The following is a 22,059-nucleotide window of genomic DNA, read 5'->3' on the forward strand; positions in this document are numbered from 1 at the left end:
AATTTGCATTTCTCTGATCAAAAGTAATTTAGCACACCTTTTCATATAATTGGAAATAGTTTTAATTTCTTCATCTGAAAATTATTTATATTCTTTGACCATTTATCAATTGGAGAATGGCTTGAATTTTTATAAATTTGAGTCAGTTCTCTATATTTTTTAGAAATGAGGCCTTTATCAGAACCTTTAAATATAAAAATGTTTCCCCAATTTATTGCCTCCCTTCTGATCTTGTCTGCATTAGTTTTATTAGTACAAAAACTTTTTTAACGTAATATAATCAAAATTATCTATTTTGTGATCAATAATGAGTTCCAGTTCTTCTTTGGTCACAAATTACTTTCTTTTCCACAGATCTGAGAGGTAAACTATCCTGTGTTCTTCTAATTTGCTTATATCACTCTTTATGTCTAAATCATGAACCCATTTCGACTTTATCTTGGTACATGGTGTTAGATGTGGGTCAATGCCTCGTTTCTGCCATACTAGTTTCCAGTTTTCTCAGCAGTTTTTTTCAAATAGTGAGTTCTTAGACAAAATATTTCAGGCAATCAGAAAGAAACTATTCAGAGAGCATAGAGCCACAGACAGTATCACATAAGATTTAGTCCCTTCCCTATTAAAGAAGCAGAGGGCTTGGAATATGATATTCCTTTGAGTCAAAAGAACAGCTCGTTATATGCACTATCTATCCCATGTATACATAATTTTGGATACACAATATAAGGTAATTTCCAAATCCATGTTGAAATTTGGGTAATAAGACATTCTTTAGCAATTTGGTCTTCCCTGTGCTGATGAAGAGGCTAAATTTCTTTTTAAATGATTAACGCTTTCTTTCAAAGATTTTTACAGTGTCTTTGAGGATTAGTACAGTGAGCACAATATCAATTAGGAGTATGTGAAGGATGGTTCCATCCATAGAGAATCCCTCCCCAACCAAAATCTAGCACTGGATCTCTTCTATCACCTCCCTGATATTTGCTATCAGAATATCATTGAATAGTTATTTCTGTTACATCTTCCAAAATTCAAAATATAATTGATGTATAGATGGGAGATAACTTATCACAATATAGTATTTAAGCTTGTATTTTCTTGTATTAACTAAAATGCTTTTCATAATCAACAGATAATAAGCATAATAGATTCTTGTAGTTCTACTAGATCTTTTAGAAAATTTTGGCATGTTATAGATGTAATCTACTGTTGAATATTACTTGCAAAATCCAGTTTATTCCCTGTTAATAGCTTCACTGAGGATATTTTCAATTCATATACTTGTATAGATAACTTTTTATGATGATTTTGTATACAAGGTACAGTAGGCATATAGGTTAGTGGTTACTTCTGTTCTCTCAGTCACTTTTTATTGGTATTAGTAAAGTTCTAAAATGGAAGAGTTTGCCTTCATAAGCTTCCCCTCGGTGGAAGTTTTCAAACAGAGATTGGATGACCCCTCATTGGTTATGTTAATATGAAAATTCCTTTGGTTTGGACTGGATGGTTGCCAAAATCCCTTCCAACTCTCAAATGTTATTCTTGTCCATTCCATCGTTACCTTCCTTTCTTTCCGAAACTTTTGTATATCAGTCGCTTGGTGGTGTTACAATTTTATTGCCTCTTTACAGTCCATTCCAACTGCTTTTCTATCATTCTCTGTGGAGCCATTGTCCTAGAAGCACTTCAGGAACTGATATTAGGATTAAAGTTTGCCACTATCCTTGATGGAGAAAAGATTTTGTTGAAATGAGTTTTGAAAATATTTCTTATCTTTCTTATGCTTTTAGTCTTTCCATATTTATCCTTAAGACTCTTTGGGATATTTTGCTCATTTTAATATCTTCCCAGGATTTCTTTAGCTAGGTAATATATTCTGATACTTTTCTTTGCTTTTTGAGATAATGATATTTATGCTTACAATCACACATTTTGCTTCTGTGTAATGCTTTATAGAGAAATTCATGTTCTGGCTTGATATTACTTTTAGAAGACATTTCCTTTTGGCAAATATGTCAGATGTTTGTTCATCAAAATGCTTTCTGATCTGTATTTATACCTTGTTGAGGAAACTAATTTACATTTATTGAACGTTGGAATGAACTTATAGTCATTATGAAAGTAATTTTTGTTGTTCACTTCTCATTTTTAACTTTAATAACATTTAAATAATTCAGATGAGAATTTTCTATAAGTCTTTAGCCTTTCTTTTCTTTTTCCTAAACAATACTTTCTTACACATTTCTCCTTATCCTTACCTTTTCCTACATTACTTTTCTTCTTTCATAACCTTCAAGGTCCCATGCTCTAATGAATTATCAGAAGAGGATTTTGTGGAGAATAGAAGGTATAATGCCCAAAATGCCAAAAAATTTGAAAGAATGCATACTTTTCCCTCATTGAAAAATCAGTCATAACTAAAGAAAATATCATTATTGTATTTTAAAGTAGATTATTTATCTCAGACATATCCAGAGCTGAGCATGATCTGCATTATACTAGCTTCCAGTAATATAAGGAGGAAAAATTAAACAGTCCTTTGTCTTCATGGTGCTCACATCATGGATGAATATTTACAGAATACAAGCAATAGAAATACAGAGAAATAGGGTGGGAGAGGCTATGTGCTGATGATCCACATAAAGCAGTAAAGATTCCCAGGCAGACATCAAGTGACAAGGCCCAGAATCATATCATCATAATCATTTAAAAGTTGGGTTATAAAATTTGGGGATATAAGATCTGATTATGAGCTTATTTATAGAAGACATATCCAGATTAAAAGCAGAGATTGTTAACAGAATCAAAAATTTTTCCAGGGAATGACTGAGTGAAGATACATAGTATATCCAAGTGTAAGCCTGAAGGATTAAATTCCAAGAGAACCAAATGTTTTAAAGGTTCTAAATTCTGTAGATGGTTTGCAAAAATGGCTATATTATTAATTTCTTCATACCTGTTTCTCTGTCAGGGTATGTGAGACTGGCCCTGATATTCAGACCTAAGTTAATTACATGTCAATTGTTCTCATTACCACAGTTCGCTTCATGGGGGTGGCATCTATGCGGTCTTTAAGAGATAAGACCTTCCACGTGGAAGCGGACAAGAATAAGTATTAAATTGTCCAGAATATGGAAAACAAGCATGTGATTAGTTACAAATCTCTGTGAAAGTCCATTCATTGTGTTGATTCACCAATGGAGTGATGTGCCAAAGTTCCACAATTATATATATTATGACTATTATGTGCCCAGCATTCCTGGAATGTGTTGATGAAAGGATTTAATCTTTTGTATCATAATTGGGGGTCAGAGTAAATGGTTCATTGTTCCCCAGAATGCTAGTAGAACAAATGTGCAGGAATAATGCATCCAACGGGAAAAAGGAAGAAAAACAAACCTACTTCTGACCACATGGTTCCCTTTGCAAAGTCAGAGTCTGGTATTTCTCCCTTTGAAGCTCATGATTTTTCCAAGGTATCTCAGTCTTCCTCTAGGTGTGTTGCACTCTCTGAATATGACACAGCCTGTTTGATAATAACTATTAATAATTTCCTTGAGTTGCATCAGTAAGGGGTTTATTTCACTGAGGAGTTCCCTACACTGATGAAATTTCAGGACCAAAAATGTTTCCCAAGGCAACCTTTCTTCCAGACTGTATGGTTCACAAAGACAGGTTCTGAATCTGTAGTTATATCTTGGATTTTATTTTTTCTCCTCTATCAGCTGTTCAGGTAAAAAGGGGAACTATAGAGGAGAATGTCAATGTCTCTTCATGAGGGATCATGTCAGGAGCTAGTTAGTAATTTTTTTTGCTCTTTACTCGTAGAAGAGATTTGAGACCTAATCATTTGATTCTGAATTATTTTAAATCATAAAGCTTCCACATTACCATAGACTTTGTAAATAGCATTGGAATTTCAACTGTCTCTCCCTGCTCAGTGATCTGGATTATCATCCCCAATTTATATTCACTTTCAAGGGTTGAGATTCCCTTAAGGTCCTCTATCAGGGATTCTTATGGATCCTAACACTATATTGCATGAGTCTCACTGATAAATTTACTTTCAATATAATTAACTTAAAATAAAGGCATTTACTATGATAGTATAGGAAGAACAGTCACCACGATGCATTTGCCCACATATACATGCACACATACATTTGGAGCACACTTCTCTTTTTCTTATATATATTCAAATTGATTATATCACTTGTTCTTTGAGACTTGGTTGATTCAAACAGTTAAACACTCTAAACATTTTATTCCCCCAAATCTCCACTAGATCTCCTACCGGATCTCCTACCACCCTCTTCTCAGCTTAGAACTTTACTTTGTATTTCACTGGGGAAAAAAAATGCCATTTTCCAAGAGTGCACAGACATGCACTCTTGCTCTCGCTCTCTATCTCGCTCTCGCTCTCTATCTCACTCTCGCTCTCTCTATCTTGCTCTCTCTCCTCTCTCTCACTCTCGTCAGTTGCTTTCCCCTAATAAATACTCCTTCATCCTGTCCCATATGAAGAGATGGCTCTTATGCTTGCCAGGGCAAACTTTACATGTACACATGGTCACATCCTATCCTTTGTTCTTAAAAAGATTTCTTTCTGTTATATATATATATATATATATATATATATATATATATATCCTCTTACTAATTTTCAACATTTCTGTTTATGTGATGCTACTGTTGATTATACACTCTCATGTCTCCTCCATTCTCATTCATTCATCCTTGTTAGCTATCATGCCCATAGCTAACCTCATTTTTATGACTAAATTCCTGGAGAAAGTCATGCAAAATCATTGTCTTGACTCCTTTTCCTCTCTCTCCTTAACTCTCTTCAGTATGGTTTCTGATCTCATCATTCAACTGAAACTGCTCTCTCTAAAGTTATCCATATTCTAATTGCCAAATTTAGTAGCCTTTTCTCAGTCCTCATGCTTCTTTACCTCTCTGAAGCTTTTGGCATTGTTGATAACCTTCCACTTGAAACTGTCTTCTCTCTTACTTATATGTTGAATAATTTTCTCCTATTATAGCAAAGTAAATTACTTTTTTATTAAGTGTTGAATCACCTATAAATTGTCTGATTGTATTCCAGTAACAGATCTCAGCACTAGGGCACTGCTCTGAGTCAGGTCCAGTCCAGAACAAATAATTCAATGCTAAACACTATGAGGACTAAGTAATAAATATATTTATTATTTTTTTTAAGAAATATTTTAAGTACTTGCTATGTTAAGGATAATATAGCAGAAAATTTAGAGCATGGAGGAAACTTAAAGGTCTTCTGTTCTAATCCCTTCATTTGACAGACAAGATGAAATAAATAGATGGGATTTTGTTGACAGCGAATTACTGATGATATAATGGTGATATTTTCCATTCTTTTGGAATCCCTGTTCTCAGAAATATCTTCAAAATAGATTCCTGAGTGCTCCACAGACTTTTTTTTCCCCACTTTTTTCTAATGATCTCTTTGGAATACAGACCCAGTAGAGACACTGCTGGATCAAAAGGTATGCACAGTTTAATAGCCCTTTGGGCATCATTCCAAACTGCTTTCCAAAATGGTTGGATCATTTCACAACTCTCCCAACAATGCATTTGTATCTTAGTTTTCCCACATTCCCTCCAACATTTATCATTATCTTTTCCTGTCATCTTAGCCAGTGGTACCTAAAAATTGTCTTAATTTGCTTTTCTCTAATCAATAGTGATCACAGATTTCTTCTCCAAATATTTAGTTAAGATCAGCCCCTCTTCTCAACCCTGATTTCATCTTCTTAAGTATCATCATTATTATATTATAAGAATAACTCAGTTATTAAAGTGGTACAGTTCTAAGGTTATGATTTTATTGTTATCTCTTATTACAACAATATCATTGTGGAAATACTAATATATCTGTTCCACATCATCTAGTATCCTATTTGTCATCCTGATTTCATCTCTAAATGCCTTTGCATTTTGCAGCTTGACCACTCTCTATAGGCTCATTTTCTCAGCAGCTTCTTTCTGATTTATTTGTGATTTGAAACTATGCACTTTCTCCTCATATTTAAGCATTTCTCCCAGTTTGATGTTGACTTTAACTTTTGCCTTAACCAAAGGACATGTTGACAGAACATAGTTCTTCATAAATTAGTTTTGTCAATAAGCAGATATATAGTCACTATAAAAAAATAGTCATTTTCTTAATGTTGCTGTTCAGTGCTAAACATACTTGGCAATATTGGCTCTCTACTTGAAAACGACATCTTCATAGTGTTATAAGCTTAAGATTTCTGAGTAGTTTACAAGCCTTTTGTGTAGTTTTTGTTTTTCTTTGGACAACATTCAACTTTTATTTTTTGGTCTCATCTTCTTATTAAAGTAACCAGACATCAAGGTGACTGTTGACTTTGGTTTTAGAAGATCTTGCCATGTTCTTTGTAAACATCCTCACTTCTCCATCTTCAACAATAGATGCTGGCACAAAAACTGCAAATTATTTTCATGGTAGCTTCTTTCCATATAGTTATCATAAAAAGCAAATTGAGATGACCAGATGTTCCACAAAATAAGGTAAAATTACCTCTGGGCATTCAGATAAACTAAATGCACCTTTTGAAAATTTATCGACTTTCCTTCCATTTATACAATTTATATTTATGTCCTCTGATTTCACTTATTATTTAATCACTTTTTCCAGTAGAAGAATAATTCCCTGGTTATTGGACATAATTCACACATTGAGTTCCAACAACGAAATTGTGAGTAGATAATCTAAAAACTAAAAACTGAGACCACTAATATGCCACTGTCACTCCAGAAGCAGTAGAAAGTAAAACAATATTTGGATCTACTTCTCTGTTTTATCTATTTCATTCATGGCTTTGACCAAACAGTAGCAACAAAAAGAAATACAAGAAAAAATTAACAATTCTTGAATATCAGATTCTGCTTGTTGCTTGGTCCACACTTGAAACCTTTTACCTGATTTGTGCCTGACGGAACTATGCTCTGCTGGTGCCAATTTCAACATAGTCATCTACCACGGGGAGCTATCAGAGGAGAACTTTTGTTGGGGCTAAGATAGATTGAAAAATCCAAGCATTTTTAAAATATTAAAATATTTGCCTTATAAAATTGTCACTTTTCACAATTTCTTTGTTCCTCCACTGTTAGAAGGTTAAAGAAATGAGTGTAAAAAGCCATAGTTAAATTTTAGAGAGACAGATAACCACATTAGTACAGAAAATATGATTAGGTTATAAATTGAGTAGAGTAGAAGCAGAGGTAGTAGGAGGATAGAGAATACCTAAGGTTTATAAGATAGAAACGCCATGTGGGCATGAAGAAAACATAGTGGCATAGAATCTACTTTGATCCAGTCCCAAATTATGACCCATTCCCAAATATAAAGACCTGAATTTTATAGGTTCCTCAGTTTAAAGGAATACTTTGAATATTCTACAGCTTTATTTAAAAATCTATCGAGGAGAAATTAGTCATGCTATTATTTTATATTTAATTTGGCCGAATATAAGATTTAAATGTAAATATGTTTATATAACTATTAAGAATTCATTATATAATTGTATTTGGGGAGAAATAAATGTGTTCTTTGAATCCTTCATTATAAAATTTTATTTGGATTTGATAGTGTGAAACTATTAGTCAAATTTCACATGGATTTCAGTTTCTAAAAGGTATGAAATTACATCCTTGGAAGAGAAATTAATAATTGGATATGCTATATTTTCTGCTTTTGATCTTAAAAACACCTGTTTCCTTTGACTCTCTGTGGCAGCAAAGTTTAAGAAAGTTTTTTACATTAAATTTGTCACTTGGACAAAAACGATAGAGAAACCATTTAAAATATTCTATTTAAATTTCATAAAGTTGTTAAAGAGTCTTTATTTAAAGTGACTTCTTTGCATCATTAATCCTCTTTTTGGATAATATGGCATAGTACTAATGAGGCCAAGGTCATGAGTTCAGTACTGAATTGGATTGGTTAAACTTTTCTATCTTTGGCCTTTTAGTATACTTTTGACCCCAGACTCTTATCCTAAGCCAGCTGTCTTGCAGATGTCTGACACTGATCACAAAGGGAAATAACCAAGTAAGTAGGTAAATCCAGGCATATCTGTCAGCACTACTGGAAAATTAATTCAAAGTACATGTCCTACTAATGACCAGGTCAATAACATCATTTTCATCTACAAAAGATCTCATGTTAAGCATGAAATATAACCACTAACAGTTTTTTAGATTTGTTTATATTATCTTTTAAGTCATTTGTTAGACTAATGTAGTTAAATTAGAACATAGTTCCTAAATAGTGGAAAAAAAGAGGAAAATAAAATCATAAATATTATCACTGAAGGGACTTTTGAGATCTAGTGCAAAACAGTGTCTGCCCATAGTAAATACAAGTTTTTGTTTGTTTAAAACTAAGCCAAAACTAGCCTTTCTACTTGTAAAAGTAGTTTTTCTTTTAGCTAGAATAAATTCATGCATTTATATTTAGGTTTTAATTTCGTTAATGTGCAATACTTTACAATAAATGGAGTTCTCCTCTCTTACTCAGTATGTTTCATTTCTCCAGCCCTGCAAAGCATAGCATTACACCAGCAAATAAGTCATTGGGTTTTCACCTTCTTGTTTTCTTGATTTTACTGTTACTGTCCCCTCTTTCTTCTTCTCTTCCTTTTGTCCTATATTTCAGTTTTTCAGGACCAAGTTATTTATGCCTTTCTAGGTAATAATTATCTAATCTGATACAGTTAATGTAGTAAAATATAAGTGAGAAAAGCTTATTGCAACATTATAGTAAACATCATCAGGGAAAAACAAAAATATTTTTCCCTGAATTTTCTCACTACCTTAGTCTTGCTGGTCTTCTCTAACCACTTAGGCAGCCAAATCGTAATTGTGTGATACTGTATGAGATTAGCTTATAGAGGCTATCATAGGCAGCACTTCTCTACTCATTTATCCTTTCTCTGTAACTTCCTTAGTATTGTGAGGTAAATGATTACTGATGTCTGATTTTATGTCAGACACAATTTAATCAACTTCACTTATTTGATAAGCATTTATAAAGTATTCTATTATAGGTCTGGCTTCATGCTAAGCACTAAGAAATTTAAAAAAGGGAAAAACAGCCTCAGCTTGCAAGAACCTCACATTTTAATGAGGGAGACAACATATAAGTAACTGAACATTCAAGATAGAAGGAATGTTGATAAAAACTAATTTAACCACAAGAGCCTCCTATGGCAGGAGGGACTTGAATTCAGTTTGTTTGTTGTTGTTGCTGTTGTGTGGGATTTTTTTGTTTATTTTTGCTGAGGCAATTGGGGTTAAGTCCCTTGCCCAGAAGTCACACAGCTAATAAGTATTAAGTGTCTGAGGCCGATTTGAACTTGGGTCTTCCTGACTTCAGAGCTGGTTCTCTATCTACTGTGCCACCTAGCTGCCCCTTGAATTCAGTTTTGAAGGAAGGTAGGAGACAGAGCATTTTAGAAGAAGAGAATACCTAAGCAAAGGAATGAAGTGTTAGTTTTCATTATCTGTAAATAAGCCCCATTACAGGATCATAGACTACGTGGAAAAGAGGAAGGTGTAAGAAGCCTTGACAAATAGGAAGAGATCAGTTTATTATGAGTTTTAAAGAGGACTTTATACTTGACCTTAGAAATAATTGAGTGGGACTAGCATTATTTGAGTAGATTGGTGACATGGTCATATCTGCTCTTTAAGAAAATTATCTTAGTAGCTAAATGAGAGATGAAAAGACGAGGCAGAGAGACTAATTAAAATGCCATTACAGTACACCAGATGACAGGTGACGAAGGTCTAAATTAAATTTCTTGCTGTATGAATAGAGAGAGAGATACAAGATAAACGATACTTGGGAAAATTTTGGACATGTGGAATGAGTGAGAATAAAGATCAAGAATGACACTAAATTTATGAAAAGCCTGAATTATTGGGAGAATAGTTCAGACAGGGAAGAGTTTAGGAGGTAAGATAATGAATTCTGTTTTCAACAATTAGAGATTTGAGATGCCTATGGTATAGAGTGTCATGATAATGGGGACAGGGACAGAACCTTAGGAACATCTACAGTTAGAAGGCATAACTAACATTGATGAATACCAAACAAGTAACCTTTGGAGCAGTTGGACAGAAAATAGAAATGTTATAACAACTTAGTGTTCTGAAGAAGAATTGTTCAACATTGTCATGCTGTAGAAAGGCTAACGAGGATCAAGATTGAGAAAAGGGCATTCACTTTAACAATTAAGAGCTAATTGGTAACTTTGGAGAAGAAATATTCTGTTAAATGATAAGGTTGAAACCTAAATTACTAAGGGTTTAGAAGAGAGTAAAAGGTGAATTTAAGATAACAATTATAGACAGTTTTCTAAAGGAATTTAGGTGAGAAGAGGGGAAAAAAAGGATAAAGGATGAGTAAAGCCAGAAGAGGTGATTGGAGTGAATCAAATGAGGATTTTCTTTTTTTTTTAAGGATAGAGGAGACAAACATTCCTTGTTTGAAGAAAAAAGGGAAGAAGCCAGTAGACAGAAAGAGATTAAAGATAAGAGAGTAGGATTAATAGACATTGATAGATATTAATTTTCTTAAAGTCTTGTTTTCTGGCTTGTTAACATTTTGTAGATCTCAATCGAACTATGTAAGTGAATATATTTTCGTTCTTTACGTACAGTGAGTTCCTGGGTTATACCTAGTTATACCTATTCAGCAGTAAGTAGTAAATAGTTCAACATGAGTTTCTTACATAAACATAAAAATGGTCTGACCCAGACTAAATCAATTTAAAATGAAAAAAAAAACATTAAAGATATAGTTTCCTGTTACAAACTTAAAGTCTTCTTTGGTTGCTTATATCACATTATTGACCAACTCTTGTAGATTTGAATTGATCCTCCTACACCACCTGCTGAACAATTCAACTAATTTGGGAGAGAAGTTTACGGAAGGGCAAAGCAATTATAATTATAACTCCTACATTTCAACAAGTTAAGTAGCTTTTTGTGCTCGGGGTAAGGAAGTCATGGTCATCTTGGCTTATCCCCTTCCTGATTTGAATTACTAGAAGGTTTTCAAAGGCCACAATACAGAGGAGGGAACAAAGTTCATAAAGCTTGGAATAATGTGATTTTGAAAAAAAAGAATATTTGAGTTTTATTTCAAGTTTAAAAAAAATGCTTCCAGGAGAAGGATTTATAAATTATTGCAAATAAAAATATAAGGATTCATTCATTACACTGCATTTTTTAAAAAATACACACTTCTAATGTTACATATTCTAGTTTTCAGTATGAACTGATTCTTTTAAGTTTCTTAAAGATTCCAAGTAAAATGTTCCATTAGAAGCCATTCTTCAATGATTTTGCTATTTTGCAATCATACCTTATAACATTCTAGTTGAGAAACAATACAAATGAAATGAAAACACTTTTATCTTAAATAAAATGTTGAACATCATGATTTTTAATTACTTCAGCACTCTAAGCCTATTTTTAAATTATAACACTTTTTGCCTGTAGCAGGAAACATTCAAAAAGTTATTAAATGGTTCTCTGCCTTTGGTAATATCAAAGAAAATGCAAGTGTATTTATATCAAAAAGTCCAAGTTCAATGCAATGACTAAAATCAATGAAAAACATATTTTAAAAGTTGATATTTGATCCACTTATCCAAATAATCCTTCCGATAGTTCTCTGAAAAAAAAGTTAGAGATGCCACTTAAGTCATATTATGATTTTTATACATGCATGTAACCTTGAAAAAATGTACTATTTGAAGTACCCTATGTTTGAATTTCTTTTCCTTTGAGGTATTTTAATGTTGAGCATAAATAACTTTTGCTGAGAGGTTTTATAATATTCCAGTTTACTACAAGAATCAGGAAGATTTTAATAAAATATACTATAAAAAGAGAAACATACCAAAAAAAATATACACAAGCATGTTACATTTAATTAAATTATACTAATTTTAAAATGTTATAATGTCCTTTTCCGAAAAGTATGTATGTCTTGCCCCCCAAAAAAAGAAAGAAAATTAGTGGCTAAAATTTACTTTAGTAGAAAGAAAGGAGGGATTTTATGATCTAATTCTAAGTATTAAGAATAATAGTAACAATCAACTTTTACATAATATTTTAAAGTTTATAAAGTGCTCTACATATATTATTTAACCTTTACATGAAGTCTTTAAGGCAGGTCTTACCTGTTACTATTCCCATTTTCCAGATTAAGAAATTAAAGGACTAAAAGGTTAAGTGATGAAAAATCCTTTACAGTCTCTCCACTCTTAGCTTTCTATTTTGATTATACATTATTCCTCATCATGCACTCTATGCTATCATATGTGAGCCTTTGTTGTGTCTCATGCATGGCATCGCATAATCTGCCTCCATGCTTTTTTGTAAGCTGTCCCCCATTCCTGAAATGTTCTCCCTTCTCACCACTGGCTCCCTTTAATACTCAGTTGTAAATCTCACCTCCTACAGTGGACCTTTCTGATTCCTTCCACTTGTTATCTTTCTTCTCCTTGCTTCCTCCCCTCCCCCCGGAAAAAAAAAAAAAAAGCCTTGTTTTTATTTTATATAGATCTTGTTTGTTAGATTCCTGGAAGTTAGACATAGAATTTCTGGACAGACATAGAGTAACCTATATCCCTCTAACTTTAAGTCTCAGGAGACGATAAGCTTTTTGAAGGCTGGTACTAGAACCATGTTGGGATTCAGAGTACTTGGCACATAGGAGGTGCTTAATAACTTAATGGTTAGGATGATTTGTATACTGCTATAATAATGAACGTAAAACCATTACCTTGCTTGGGTAGACATATCAGGACATAATATTTTCTGTACTTTTAAAGTTCCATTAGAGACATGCTGAAATTCCTTTCTGTCATGCCTAAATATTAAGAAAGTTAATTTTAGTAGAATTTGTACACAATGGGGAAGAAAAGGAAAATGACTATATACAAGAAATAATAGTGTAAGATAATTGGAGAGGATTTCAAGATAAGTCTGTGTCACTTGGATAAAAGAAGAGTGCAACCCAGTGCAGGCTGTGTCTGGAAAGCCAGCAGGAAGCTCTTAGCCACAGCATAGATTGAAACCAAGGCTCCATGGTTCTTGTTCAGCAATGCAGTGGCATAGTAGGCCAACTGTGAAACCTCTAGCCCCAGCACAACAGGCAGACTGCAAGCCCCAGAACCCAGAACCCAAAAGATGCTACTAGATCAGGCCTCCCTTGCACAGTAGGCAAATTGCCAGACCCAGAGGTCCCAGGGCAGATACCATTGACTAGATTTGTGGCCTACAGTGCAAGAAGGTTGGCACAGTGCCCCTTGTATGCCAGGAACAGAACTCAACTTTTTTAAAATGAGGAAAGAAAAAGAAAAAAAAGCTTTAACCATACAAAGCTATTGTGGTAACAGGGAAGATCAAAACACACTCTCTTTTAGGTTTCAGGTCCTAAAAGTTCTCTTGGAAGAGTTCAAAAAGGATTTTAAAAATCAAGTAAGAGAAGTAGGAAAAATGGGAAAAGAAATGAGAATTATGAAAAAAGAAAACGTAACACAAACAAAATCCATTCAGTCAAGATTAGAAGGGAAGCAGAAAGCTGGAGGAGAAGAGAAATTTTATAGCCATTGTTTCTGATTAAGACTTCCCTTCCAAAATATATTCAGAACTGACTCAAATTTACAAGAATGCAAGCCATTCCCCAAATGATAAATGTTCAAAGGATATGAAAAGATAATTTCTGAAGCTAAGATGACAGGAAAAGATAATGACATATGCTGGAGGGAATATGGGGAAAATGGGACACTAAATGCATTGTTGGTGGCGTTGTGAAATAATCCAACCATTCTGGAGAGCAATTTGGAACTATGCATACTCTTTCATCCAGCAGTGTCTCTACTGGGTCATTTTCCAAAGAAATCATGAATGAAGGAAAAGGAACCACATGGGGAATAGCTGAATAAGTTATGGTATGTGAAGGTAATGAAATATTATTGTTCTATAAGAGATGATGAGCAGGCTGATTTCAGAAAAGCCTGAAAAGACTTACATGAACTGATGCTGAGTAAAGTGAGCAGAACCAAGAAAACATTCTGCACAATAGAAACAAGATTATGTGATGTATCCCAAAGAGATCATTAAAAAAGGGGAAAGGACCTATGTGTGCAAAAATGTTTGTAGCAGCTCTTTTTGTAGTGACAAGGAAATGGAAATTGAGTGGATGTCCATCAGTTAGAGAATGGCTAAATAAATTATGGTATATTAAAGTAATGGAATATTATTTTGGCTCTTTTCAACATTAAGATGATTCAGGCTAATTCCAATGATCTTGTGATAAAGAGAGACATCTGCACCCAGAGAGAGGACTCTGGAAACTGAGTGTGGTTCACAACATAGTATTTTCACCTTTGTTGTTGTTGTTGTTATTTGCTTGCTTTTTGTTTTTTCTCATTTTTTTCTTTTTTGATCTCATTTTTCTATTGCAACATGATAATTATGGAAATATATATAGAAGAATTGCACATGCTTAACATATATTAGATTACTTTCTGTCTAGGAAAGAGGGTGGGAAAAAGGCAGGAAAACATCTAGTAAAAGGCTGGAGCAGAATATATTATGCTTCAGTTGAAGTTAAAAAAAAAAAAAAAAAGCAGGGGTAGCAATTAATCTCCAGCAAAGCAAAAGCAAAAATAGATCTAATTAAAGAGACAAGGAAGAAAGATGCATCTTGCTAAAAGGTACCATATACAATGAAGAAATATCAATACTAAACATATGTATCCAAATTCTTAGAGGTGAAGTTAAAATTGCAAAAATGATAGTTTTGCTGTGGAAAATCTCAACTTCCTTCTTTCGGAACTAGACAAATCTAAGCACAAAATTAAAAAGAAAGAAGTTAAGGAAGTAAATAGAATTTTTGAAAAATTAGATATGCTAGATCAGTGGAGAAAATTGAAGGGGATAGAGAGGAATACTTTTTTCTTAGTGATATATGGCAGCTTCACAAAAGTTGACCATGTATTAGAGCATAAAAACCTCAAAATCAAATGCAGAAAGATGGAAATATCAAATGCATCTTTTTTCCTTTATGATAACGGTTTTTAAAATGACATGTAATCAACGGCCATGGAAAGAGAGATTATAAATTAATTGGAAATTAAATAATATAACTCTAAAGAATGAGTGGGTCAAAGAAAGAATCATGTAAACAATAATTTCATCTAAGAGAATAACAATAATGAAGCAATATGCCAAAAGTTATGGAATATAGTGAAAACAATTTTTAAGGGGGATTTTATATCTCTGAATGTTTACATGAATAAAATAGAAAAGGAACAAATCAGTGAATTGGGCATGCCATTAAAAAATTAGGAAAAAGAATTAAAAATCTGAATTGAACACCAAATTAAAAATTTTGAAAATTGAAGAGATTAATAAAATTGAAAGTAAAAAAGCTATTGAACAAATAAATACAAAAGTTGGTTTTACAAAATGGATAAATAAATAAAACTGTCATTAATTTTATTTAAAAAAAAAAGAAGAAGAAAACCATATTACCAGGATCAAAAAATGAAGAGTGAATTCATCATCAATGAAGAGGAATTGTAGCAATAATTAGGAGCTGTTTTGCTCAACTCTATGCTAATAAATCTGACAATGAAGTAATGAATATTTACAAAAATATAAATTGTCCAGATTAACAAAAACAGAAGTAAGGTACTTAGATAATCCCATTTTAGAAAAATAAATTGAACAAGCCCTCAATGAATTCCTTTAAAAAATTTCTCCAGGAGAGCAGGACCAGAAGATCATTATATACTTCAACAATATGATGATCAATTCTGATGGACATGGCCCTCTTCAACAATGAGATGAACCAAATAAGTTCCAATAGAGCAGTAATGAATTGAACCAGCTACACCCAGTGGAAAAACGCTGAGAAATGAATGTGAACCACTACATAGAATCCCCAATCCCTCTGTTTTTGTCCGTCTGCATTTTTTATTTCCTTCACAGGCTAATTGTACACTATTTCAAAGTCTGATTCTTCTTGTGCAGCAAAATAACTGTGTGGACATGTATACATATATTGTATTTAACATATACTTTAACATATTTAACATGTATTGGTCTACCTGACACCTGGGGGAGGGGAGAAGGAGGAGAAAAGATTTTGCAACTGTCAATGCTGAAAAATTACCCATGCATATATCTTGTAAATAAAAAGCTATAATAAGTTTAAAAATATATTAAATGGAAAAAAATTTTAAAATATAAAAAATAAAAAATTTCTCCAGGGCCAGATGGATATAAAACTCAATTTTTAAACACAAATGATTCCAATACTATATAAAGTATTGAAGAAAATAGGTGGAGTTGTTCCAGATTGCTTTTATGATCCAAATATGGTACTAATACCTAAATCAGTAAGAGCCAAAATAGAGGAGGAAAAGTATAGATTAATTTCCTTAATGAATTGTAAAGTCTGTATGGGCTAGCTCCCTGGAGGGTTTCAGGGTCAACCAGAGTCAGGATAAATCAGAGTCCTTGGTCTTTAGGGAGAGAAGTGAAGGAGGCAGGCAAACTGCCACGAGGCTTGCCAAAGATATATCCTAGATTCTGGAACTTGGAGTCACCAACTTCTCTCCCACTGGTCCTGCCGCCAAGTGACTCTTGCCTCTCCTCCCCCCTACCCCCAGCCCTCTAATCTTTACCTATGATTATCTTAACACCAAACATTCAGCAAGCATCAATGATGAGGAGAAACATTATCCAAATATGTGCTAATAGAGTCATTATCTCGCATCGAATAGATAATTAGCCTTAAGTGCTTGGTTGTCTGATTCAAGCATACCTTTTTGGAGTTTCAGCCCTCTACAATGAATAGTAATACAAGAATTTTAAATATTATAAAGATATTACAGCAGCTTATCACCAAGATAATAGTGATAGCACTATGTCCAGGTGAAATTAATACCAGGAATGTAGAGCTAGTTCAATATTAGGAAAGCTTTCAACATAATTTACCATATCAGTAACAAAACTAACAGAAATCTTATGATTATCTCAATAGAAACAGAAAAGAATTTTGACAAACTACAGCACCCATTCCTATTAAAAACTCTAAACAGTTTAGGAATAAATGGAGCTTATCTTAATAATATAGCAGCTCTTTTTGTGGAAGCAAATAATTGGAAATTGGGGGGATACTATCAGTCTGGGAGTGGTTGAACAAATTGTGAAATATGAATACAATGGTATAAGCAAATGACAAGCAGATGGGTTTCAGAAAATCTTGGAAAGATTTAAACATGAGCCAGTACTGAATGAAGAGATTAAACCAGCAGAACCAGGAGAGCATTGTATACAATAACAGCAACATTGTGTGATGATCAACTCTGATTGACTTAGCTCTCCTTACCAATATAATGATCCAATACAATTCCAAGGAACTTGTGATGGAAAACGTTATCCATATCCAGAGAAAGAACTATGGAATCTGAATGCAGATCAAAGCATATTATTTTTTTTGTCCTTGTTTTTTTTGTGGCTTTTCCCTTGTGTTTTCTTTCTTCTTTCAGAACATGATTAATATGGAAATATGTTTACATAATTGCAAATATAAAACATATATCAAATTGCTTGCTGAACTGAGATGTGAATTTTGCATTATATGGTCTCCATGATTTCTTTTTTTTCCAAGTCTCTGAATATCTGATCAATTCAGAGACTGCAATTTTTCCAACATTATACTTTCATTGGGAATGGCAGTTCCTAAAGTTTATATTCATTCTGTATATTATCTTATATCCTCTAACATATTTAAAATCTTTGTATGAATTATCTTAATTGAATATGTGCATCAAAAGTATTGTACATATTTTTAAAATAAATGAAAAATGAAATATCACCAAACCTGTGATTTCATTTTATAAAAAATTCTTGGATAAGTAAGTTTCTTCTACTAGTACAAGCAGGTTTCGTCTCTGAAACTTAGTTTTTGAGTATTTTCTAGATCACTGACTTACGCAGGGTCACATAATCATTATGTTCCAAAGATAAGACTTGAACTCAGATTTCCCTAGCTTCAAGGCTGTTTTTCTATTCCCTATATCAGACTGCCTTTCATGTAATTCATGATTTAATTTTTAAAAAATCAATACATTGGAAAAATAAGTGCCAAATTCAACTATCAAAAGTTTGAAATTTGGAAATTAATATATTAAGATTATATGACCACTGCTTGAAATATAGCCCTTTTTTGGATAGGAAGGATGAATCTGTAGAAAATCATGTTTTCCACACTTGAATGATGCAAAAATATGGATCAGTTTTAAGTTGAAACAAAACATGGCAAATTTCAAACCCAAATGAAAAACTCTGAAATAACTCAGTGCTTTTGTGGTTGCAATTTTGTTATTATGTAGCCTCTCCATATGCCAAGGGAAATATAAAGTCTGATGTTAATGCCTGTCTAGGTTGCTTTATTTGTCTTTTAATATAACTCTAATTATATTTCCAAGCATACTTTTTCTTCTTTTAGATGGATTACCTAAATGTTTCAGTTTACCTTGCAAATATGTATATATATATATATATTTATAGAATCTATTTAAAGTGGAGAAACTATTAGTTTTAAATAAATAAATGTGATTTTCATAGGCTGATGTCCTGTGGGAATAAGATAGGCCATCATGTGATGGAATATTGACTGTCAACATTATGTTAACATATAAAAACAAAAACTTATTGATATATAAGACTGCTGAGCCTCATGGTCTAATGATAAAAAGAAGACCTCTGTCAAATTTCTCTAGATTTCTGTAAAACAAAATATAAGCAGTATAGGAATGGGAATTTTTTAAGGAAAAATAAATGGATTCTGTGGTAAATAACATCATGATTCCAGTGAGTTTCCATGCTAAAGTAAATCAATTTATCAATGAGTATTCAGAAAGATATTTTATTTGAAAATCTGTCATGGGGAAGAACCTGAATTTCATAAGCAGTGAGAATACTCACCCATATTTCAATGAAAAGCAGCTCTAATTATTTTGGAATTATTGTACCAGGCTTGCTTGCTTATAGGCTATCATTCCCCAAAACTGTGAGTGGATTGTAAATCCAATAATAGCTTATTTTGAAAGAACTGAATGGGGGGGGGGGGGAAGAGGTGAAAAATTGGAACAAGAGGTTTGGCAATTGTTAATGCTGTAAAGTTACCCATGTATATATCCTGTAAATAAAAGGCTATTAAATAAAAAAAAGAAAGAAAGAAAGAACTGAATAGACCCATGTCACTTAACTCTTTCTAGGTCTAAGTTTCCACTCCATAAAATAAGTACTTTGAATTAAATTTATCTCTTAGATCCTTCTAATTCTCATGTTCTTTGAGGATAAGACCTCAAATTTCCTTCTAATTCTTAATATTCTGTGTTATTAAATTTTGAATTTACTTTTCAAGCAATAAAACTTTATTCTGCAATGTTATTGTATTTGTGATTCCAGGTCAACTATAGTATTTCTCATTCTGATCTTAAAATATAAAAAGATTATATTCTATGCTCACACGTCATTTTAAAGTGTCTTTTGCATTATTTTCTTTCCTACTAATGCAAAAAAATTGTTGGTCCTAAATTAGTTGTGTAAATTCTCCAGAAACTACTGTTGTGGAACTGGATATATTAGGTTGGTAAGCACAAGTGTTCAATATAGGGGGAAAAAAATGTATCAGCTTTTTAAAAATTCTTGCTAATGTTATTTGTTTTAAAACTGACATGCCTATAGTTTTTTAAAATAAATAAATAAATAAATAAAGATTTGCTAAACTTTGTGTTCTAGAAACTTATAAATATATTTATATTTATCATGAATTATTTTAAAAGATGATGACAAATGTCTTTTTTCAGTCTTCATATATATATATTCATTGAAAATGGAATCAGATTTGCTTAGCATATGTATTATTTCTATTTGACTATAAATCAATGAATTCTTTTCTAGCTCTAAAATTTTATGATGTAATTACTTGAAACTACTTCATAAAGCACTTACTTGGAACAAAGACATACAATTTTAGCTTTACTAAGTCTTCAATAATGTTGGGAATGTAATCCCTTATTGAAAACACCAATAAAATAACAGACTATCAATTATATAAAAAGGATGAATGTAACTTAAAAGGGGACAAGATTTTAAAATGAAATATATCTCTAGTCTTCCCTTCTCTCCTTATTCTCACTAAATCTGCTTGGAATTCAAAGATTTCTTGAGACATCTCTAATTTTTCTAGCCTTATATAATTTTGGTTCTAGAATATCTTGGCTTGTAAGTTCCCTTTAAATATTGTTGGTGCTAGTAGTGATAATAATAATTAATAGTAATAACTGACATTTTATAGCACTTTAAAATTTGCAGAATATGTTAACTGTCTTATCAAAGTTAAGTATTTCTTCAAAGATATGTATGGATCTGCAAAAAACCCTTTCCAACTATATTGGTAGAGCATCCAAAGTACTAAGGACAATAATAGAACAGCAATATTAGCCTTAAAAGTGAAAAACATGGGCAGCTAGGTGGCACAGTGGATAGCGCACCAGCCCTGAAGTCAGGAGGACCTGAGTCCAAATTTGTTCTCAAACAGTTAACACTTGCTAGCTGTGTGACCCTAGGCAAGTTATTTAACCCCAATTGCCTCAGCAAAAAAAAAAAAAAAAAAAAAGGAAGAAAGAAAAAGAAAAAAAATGTGAAAGGCATTATTTATTAGTGTTATACACAATTTTCAGGTACACCAAAATGCCTACTTAAATCATAAAATATCTATTAACTTTTATATTAATATCATAAAAGTGATTCATTCAATTTGAGCATCAGTAAACAAAGAAATTAATATTGTAATAATCATACTATACAGAAACACACGGAATGATGGCATGTTTGATTTTAGTTCATATGTTTTCCCTTTGCTTTATAGGAGAGCACTGAATTTAGGAATTCTTCGAGATCCTGGATCAGAAGTTGAAGACAGACAATACCAAATAGACTTACAGTCAATCAATATTGGTACTGCTCAGTGGGATCAGCTAAAACCAGAGAAGGAGAGTAGCAAAGCAGGGTTGCTACCAGAAAATGAAAGAAATTCTCAAAATCCAGCACTTGAGTGGAATATGGCTAGCAGGTAGGAAATGATGGGAAAAAATCCTACATCTTCTAATATTTCATACCCTACCTTCTTGATTTTCCCCCACTCTCAAAACCCACACCCCACTAACCCACAAGGAGTGAGAAATACAATTGTTAGTATTTCTAAACCAAGTGTTTTCATATTACTTCTATATTCCATTATAAACATGAAATCAAATTTTGTAACTGGAACCTATGTTTTTGCTTAGAGAAATTATTCCTATCAGTGTTACACTGTAATTATCACAAATTTAAATTTGGGTCATCATTTCCTTAAGAGCTTTCTTTTGATCAGCATACCATTTTCTGAGAGGTGAACACAAGACTGAAAAGAAGCTTTCACATTTTTAATTGACCATGTAGAATTCAGCGATAGAATGTCTTTGTTGTTGTTCTTATGTTATATTTTAATCTATCTCTGTCTATAATAGGGACAAAAGACCAGCAGCAACTTTTATATAAAGTATGTTTAAGCTAAAGGTGGAAGAAAGTAAGAATTTCTGACCCTGGGCATTTTTGTTTTGTTTTTTTCCCCTATCCCTAAATGAAAGCAGCTATACTTTCAGAGCGTGGTGTTTTTAATTGATTAGGCTTAAATGTGTATCATAAGATGTGCAGAAAGCATCTTCTACTTGAGATGTATGTAGAAAGAGAAAAATAATATGCATTAATAGCGTTTGTACAGTAAGTACTATGGTACAATGTGACCTTATGTAAACTGTGTTTAATGGAACTCCTCATACCTTGCAGCCTTCAGTGATCCTTAGTGATCCTTATTTATGGTTTTTGAGTTCCAAGGTTTTTGTTTGT

The 22,059-nt window shown here is 32.6% G+C and overlaps 1 protein-coding gene across 8 annotated transcripts in view; it reads left to right on the forward strand.

Annotated features, from left to right (window-relative positions):
* Positions 1 to 22,059, forward strand: part of VPS13B (vacuolar protein sorting 13 homolog B) — a 950,112-nt gene that overhangs the window by 567,277 nt on the left and 360,776 nt on the right. For all 8 annotated transcript variants that reach the window (XM_031954131.1, XM_031954187.1, XM_031954247.1 and 5 more), the window contains one exon: positions 21,041 to 21,244. In XM_031954131.1, the coding sequence (XP_031809991.1) occupies positions 21,041 to 21,244 (204 nt within the window). The remainder of the gene's footprint in view (positions 1 to 21,040; positions 21,245 to 22,059) is intronic.

This window comes from Sarcophilus harrisii, chromosome 1 (assembly GCF_902635505.1).
Source record: "Sarcophilus harrisii chromosome 1, mSarHar1.11, whole genome shotgun sequence".
NCBI lineage: Eukaryota > Metazoa > Chordata > Mammalia > Dasyuromorphia > Dasyuridae > Sarcophilus > Sarcophilus harrisii.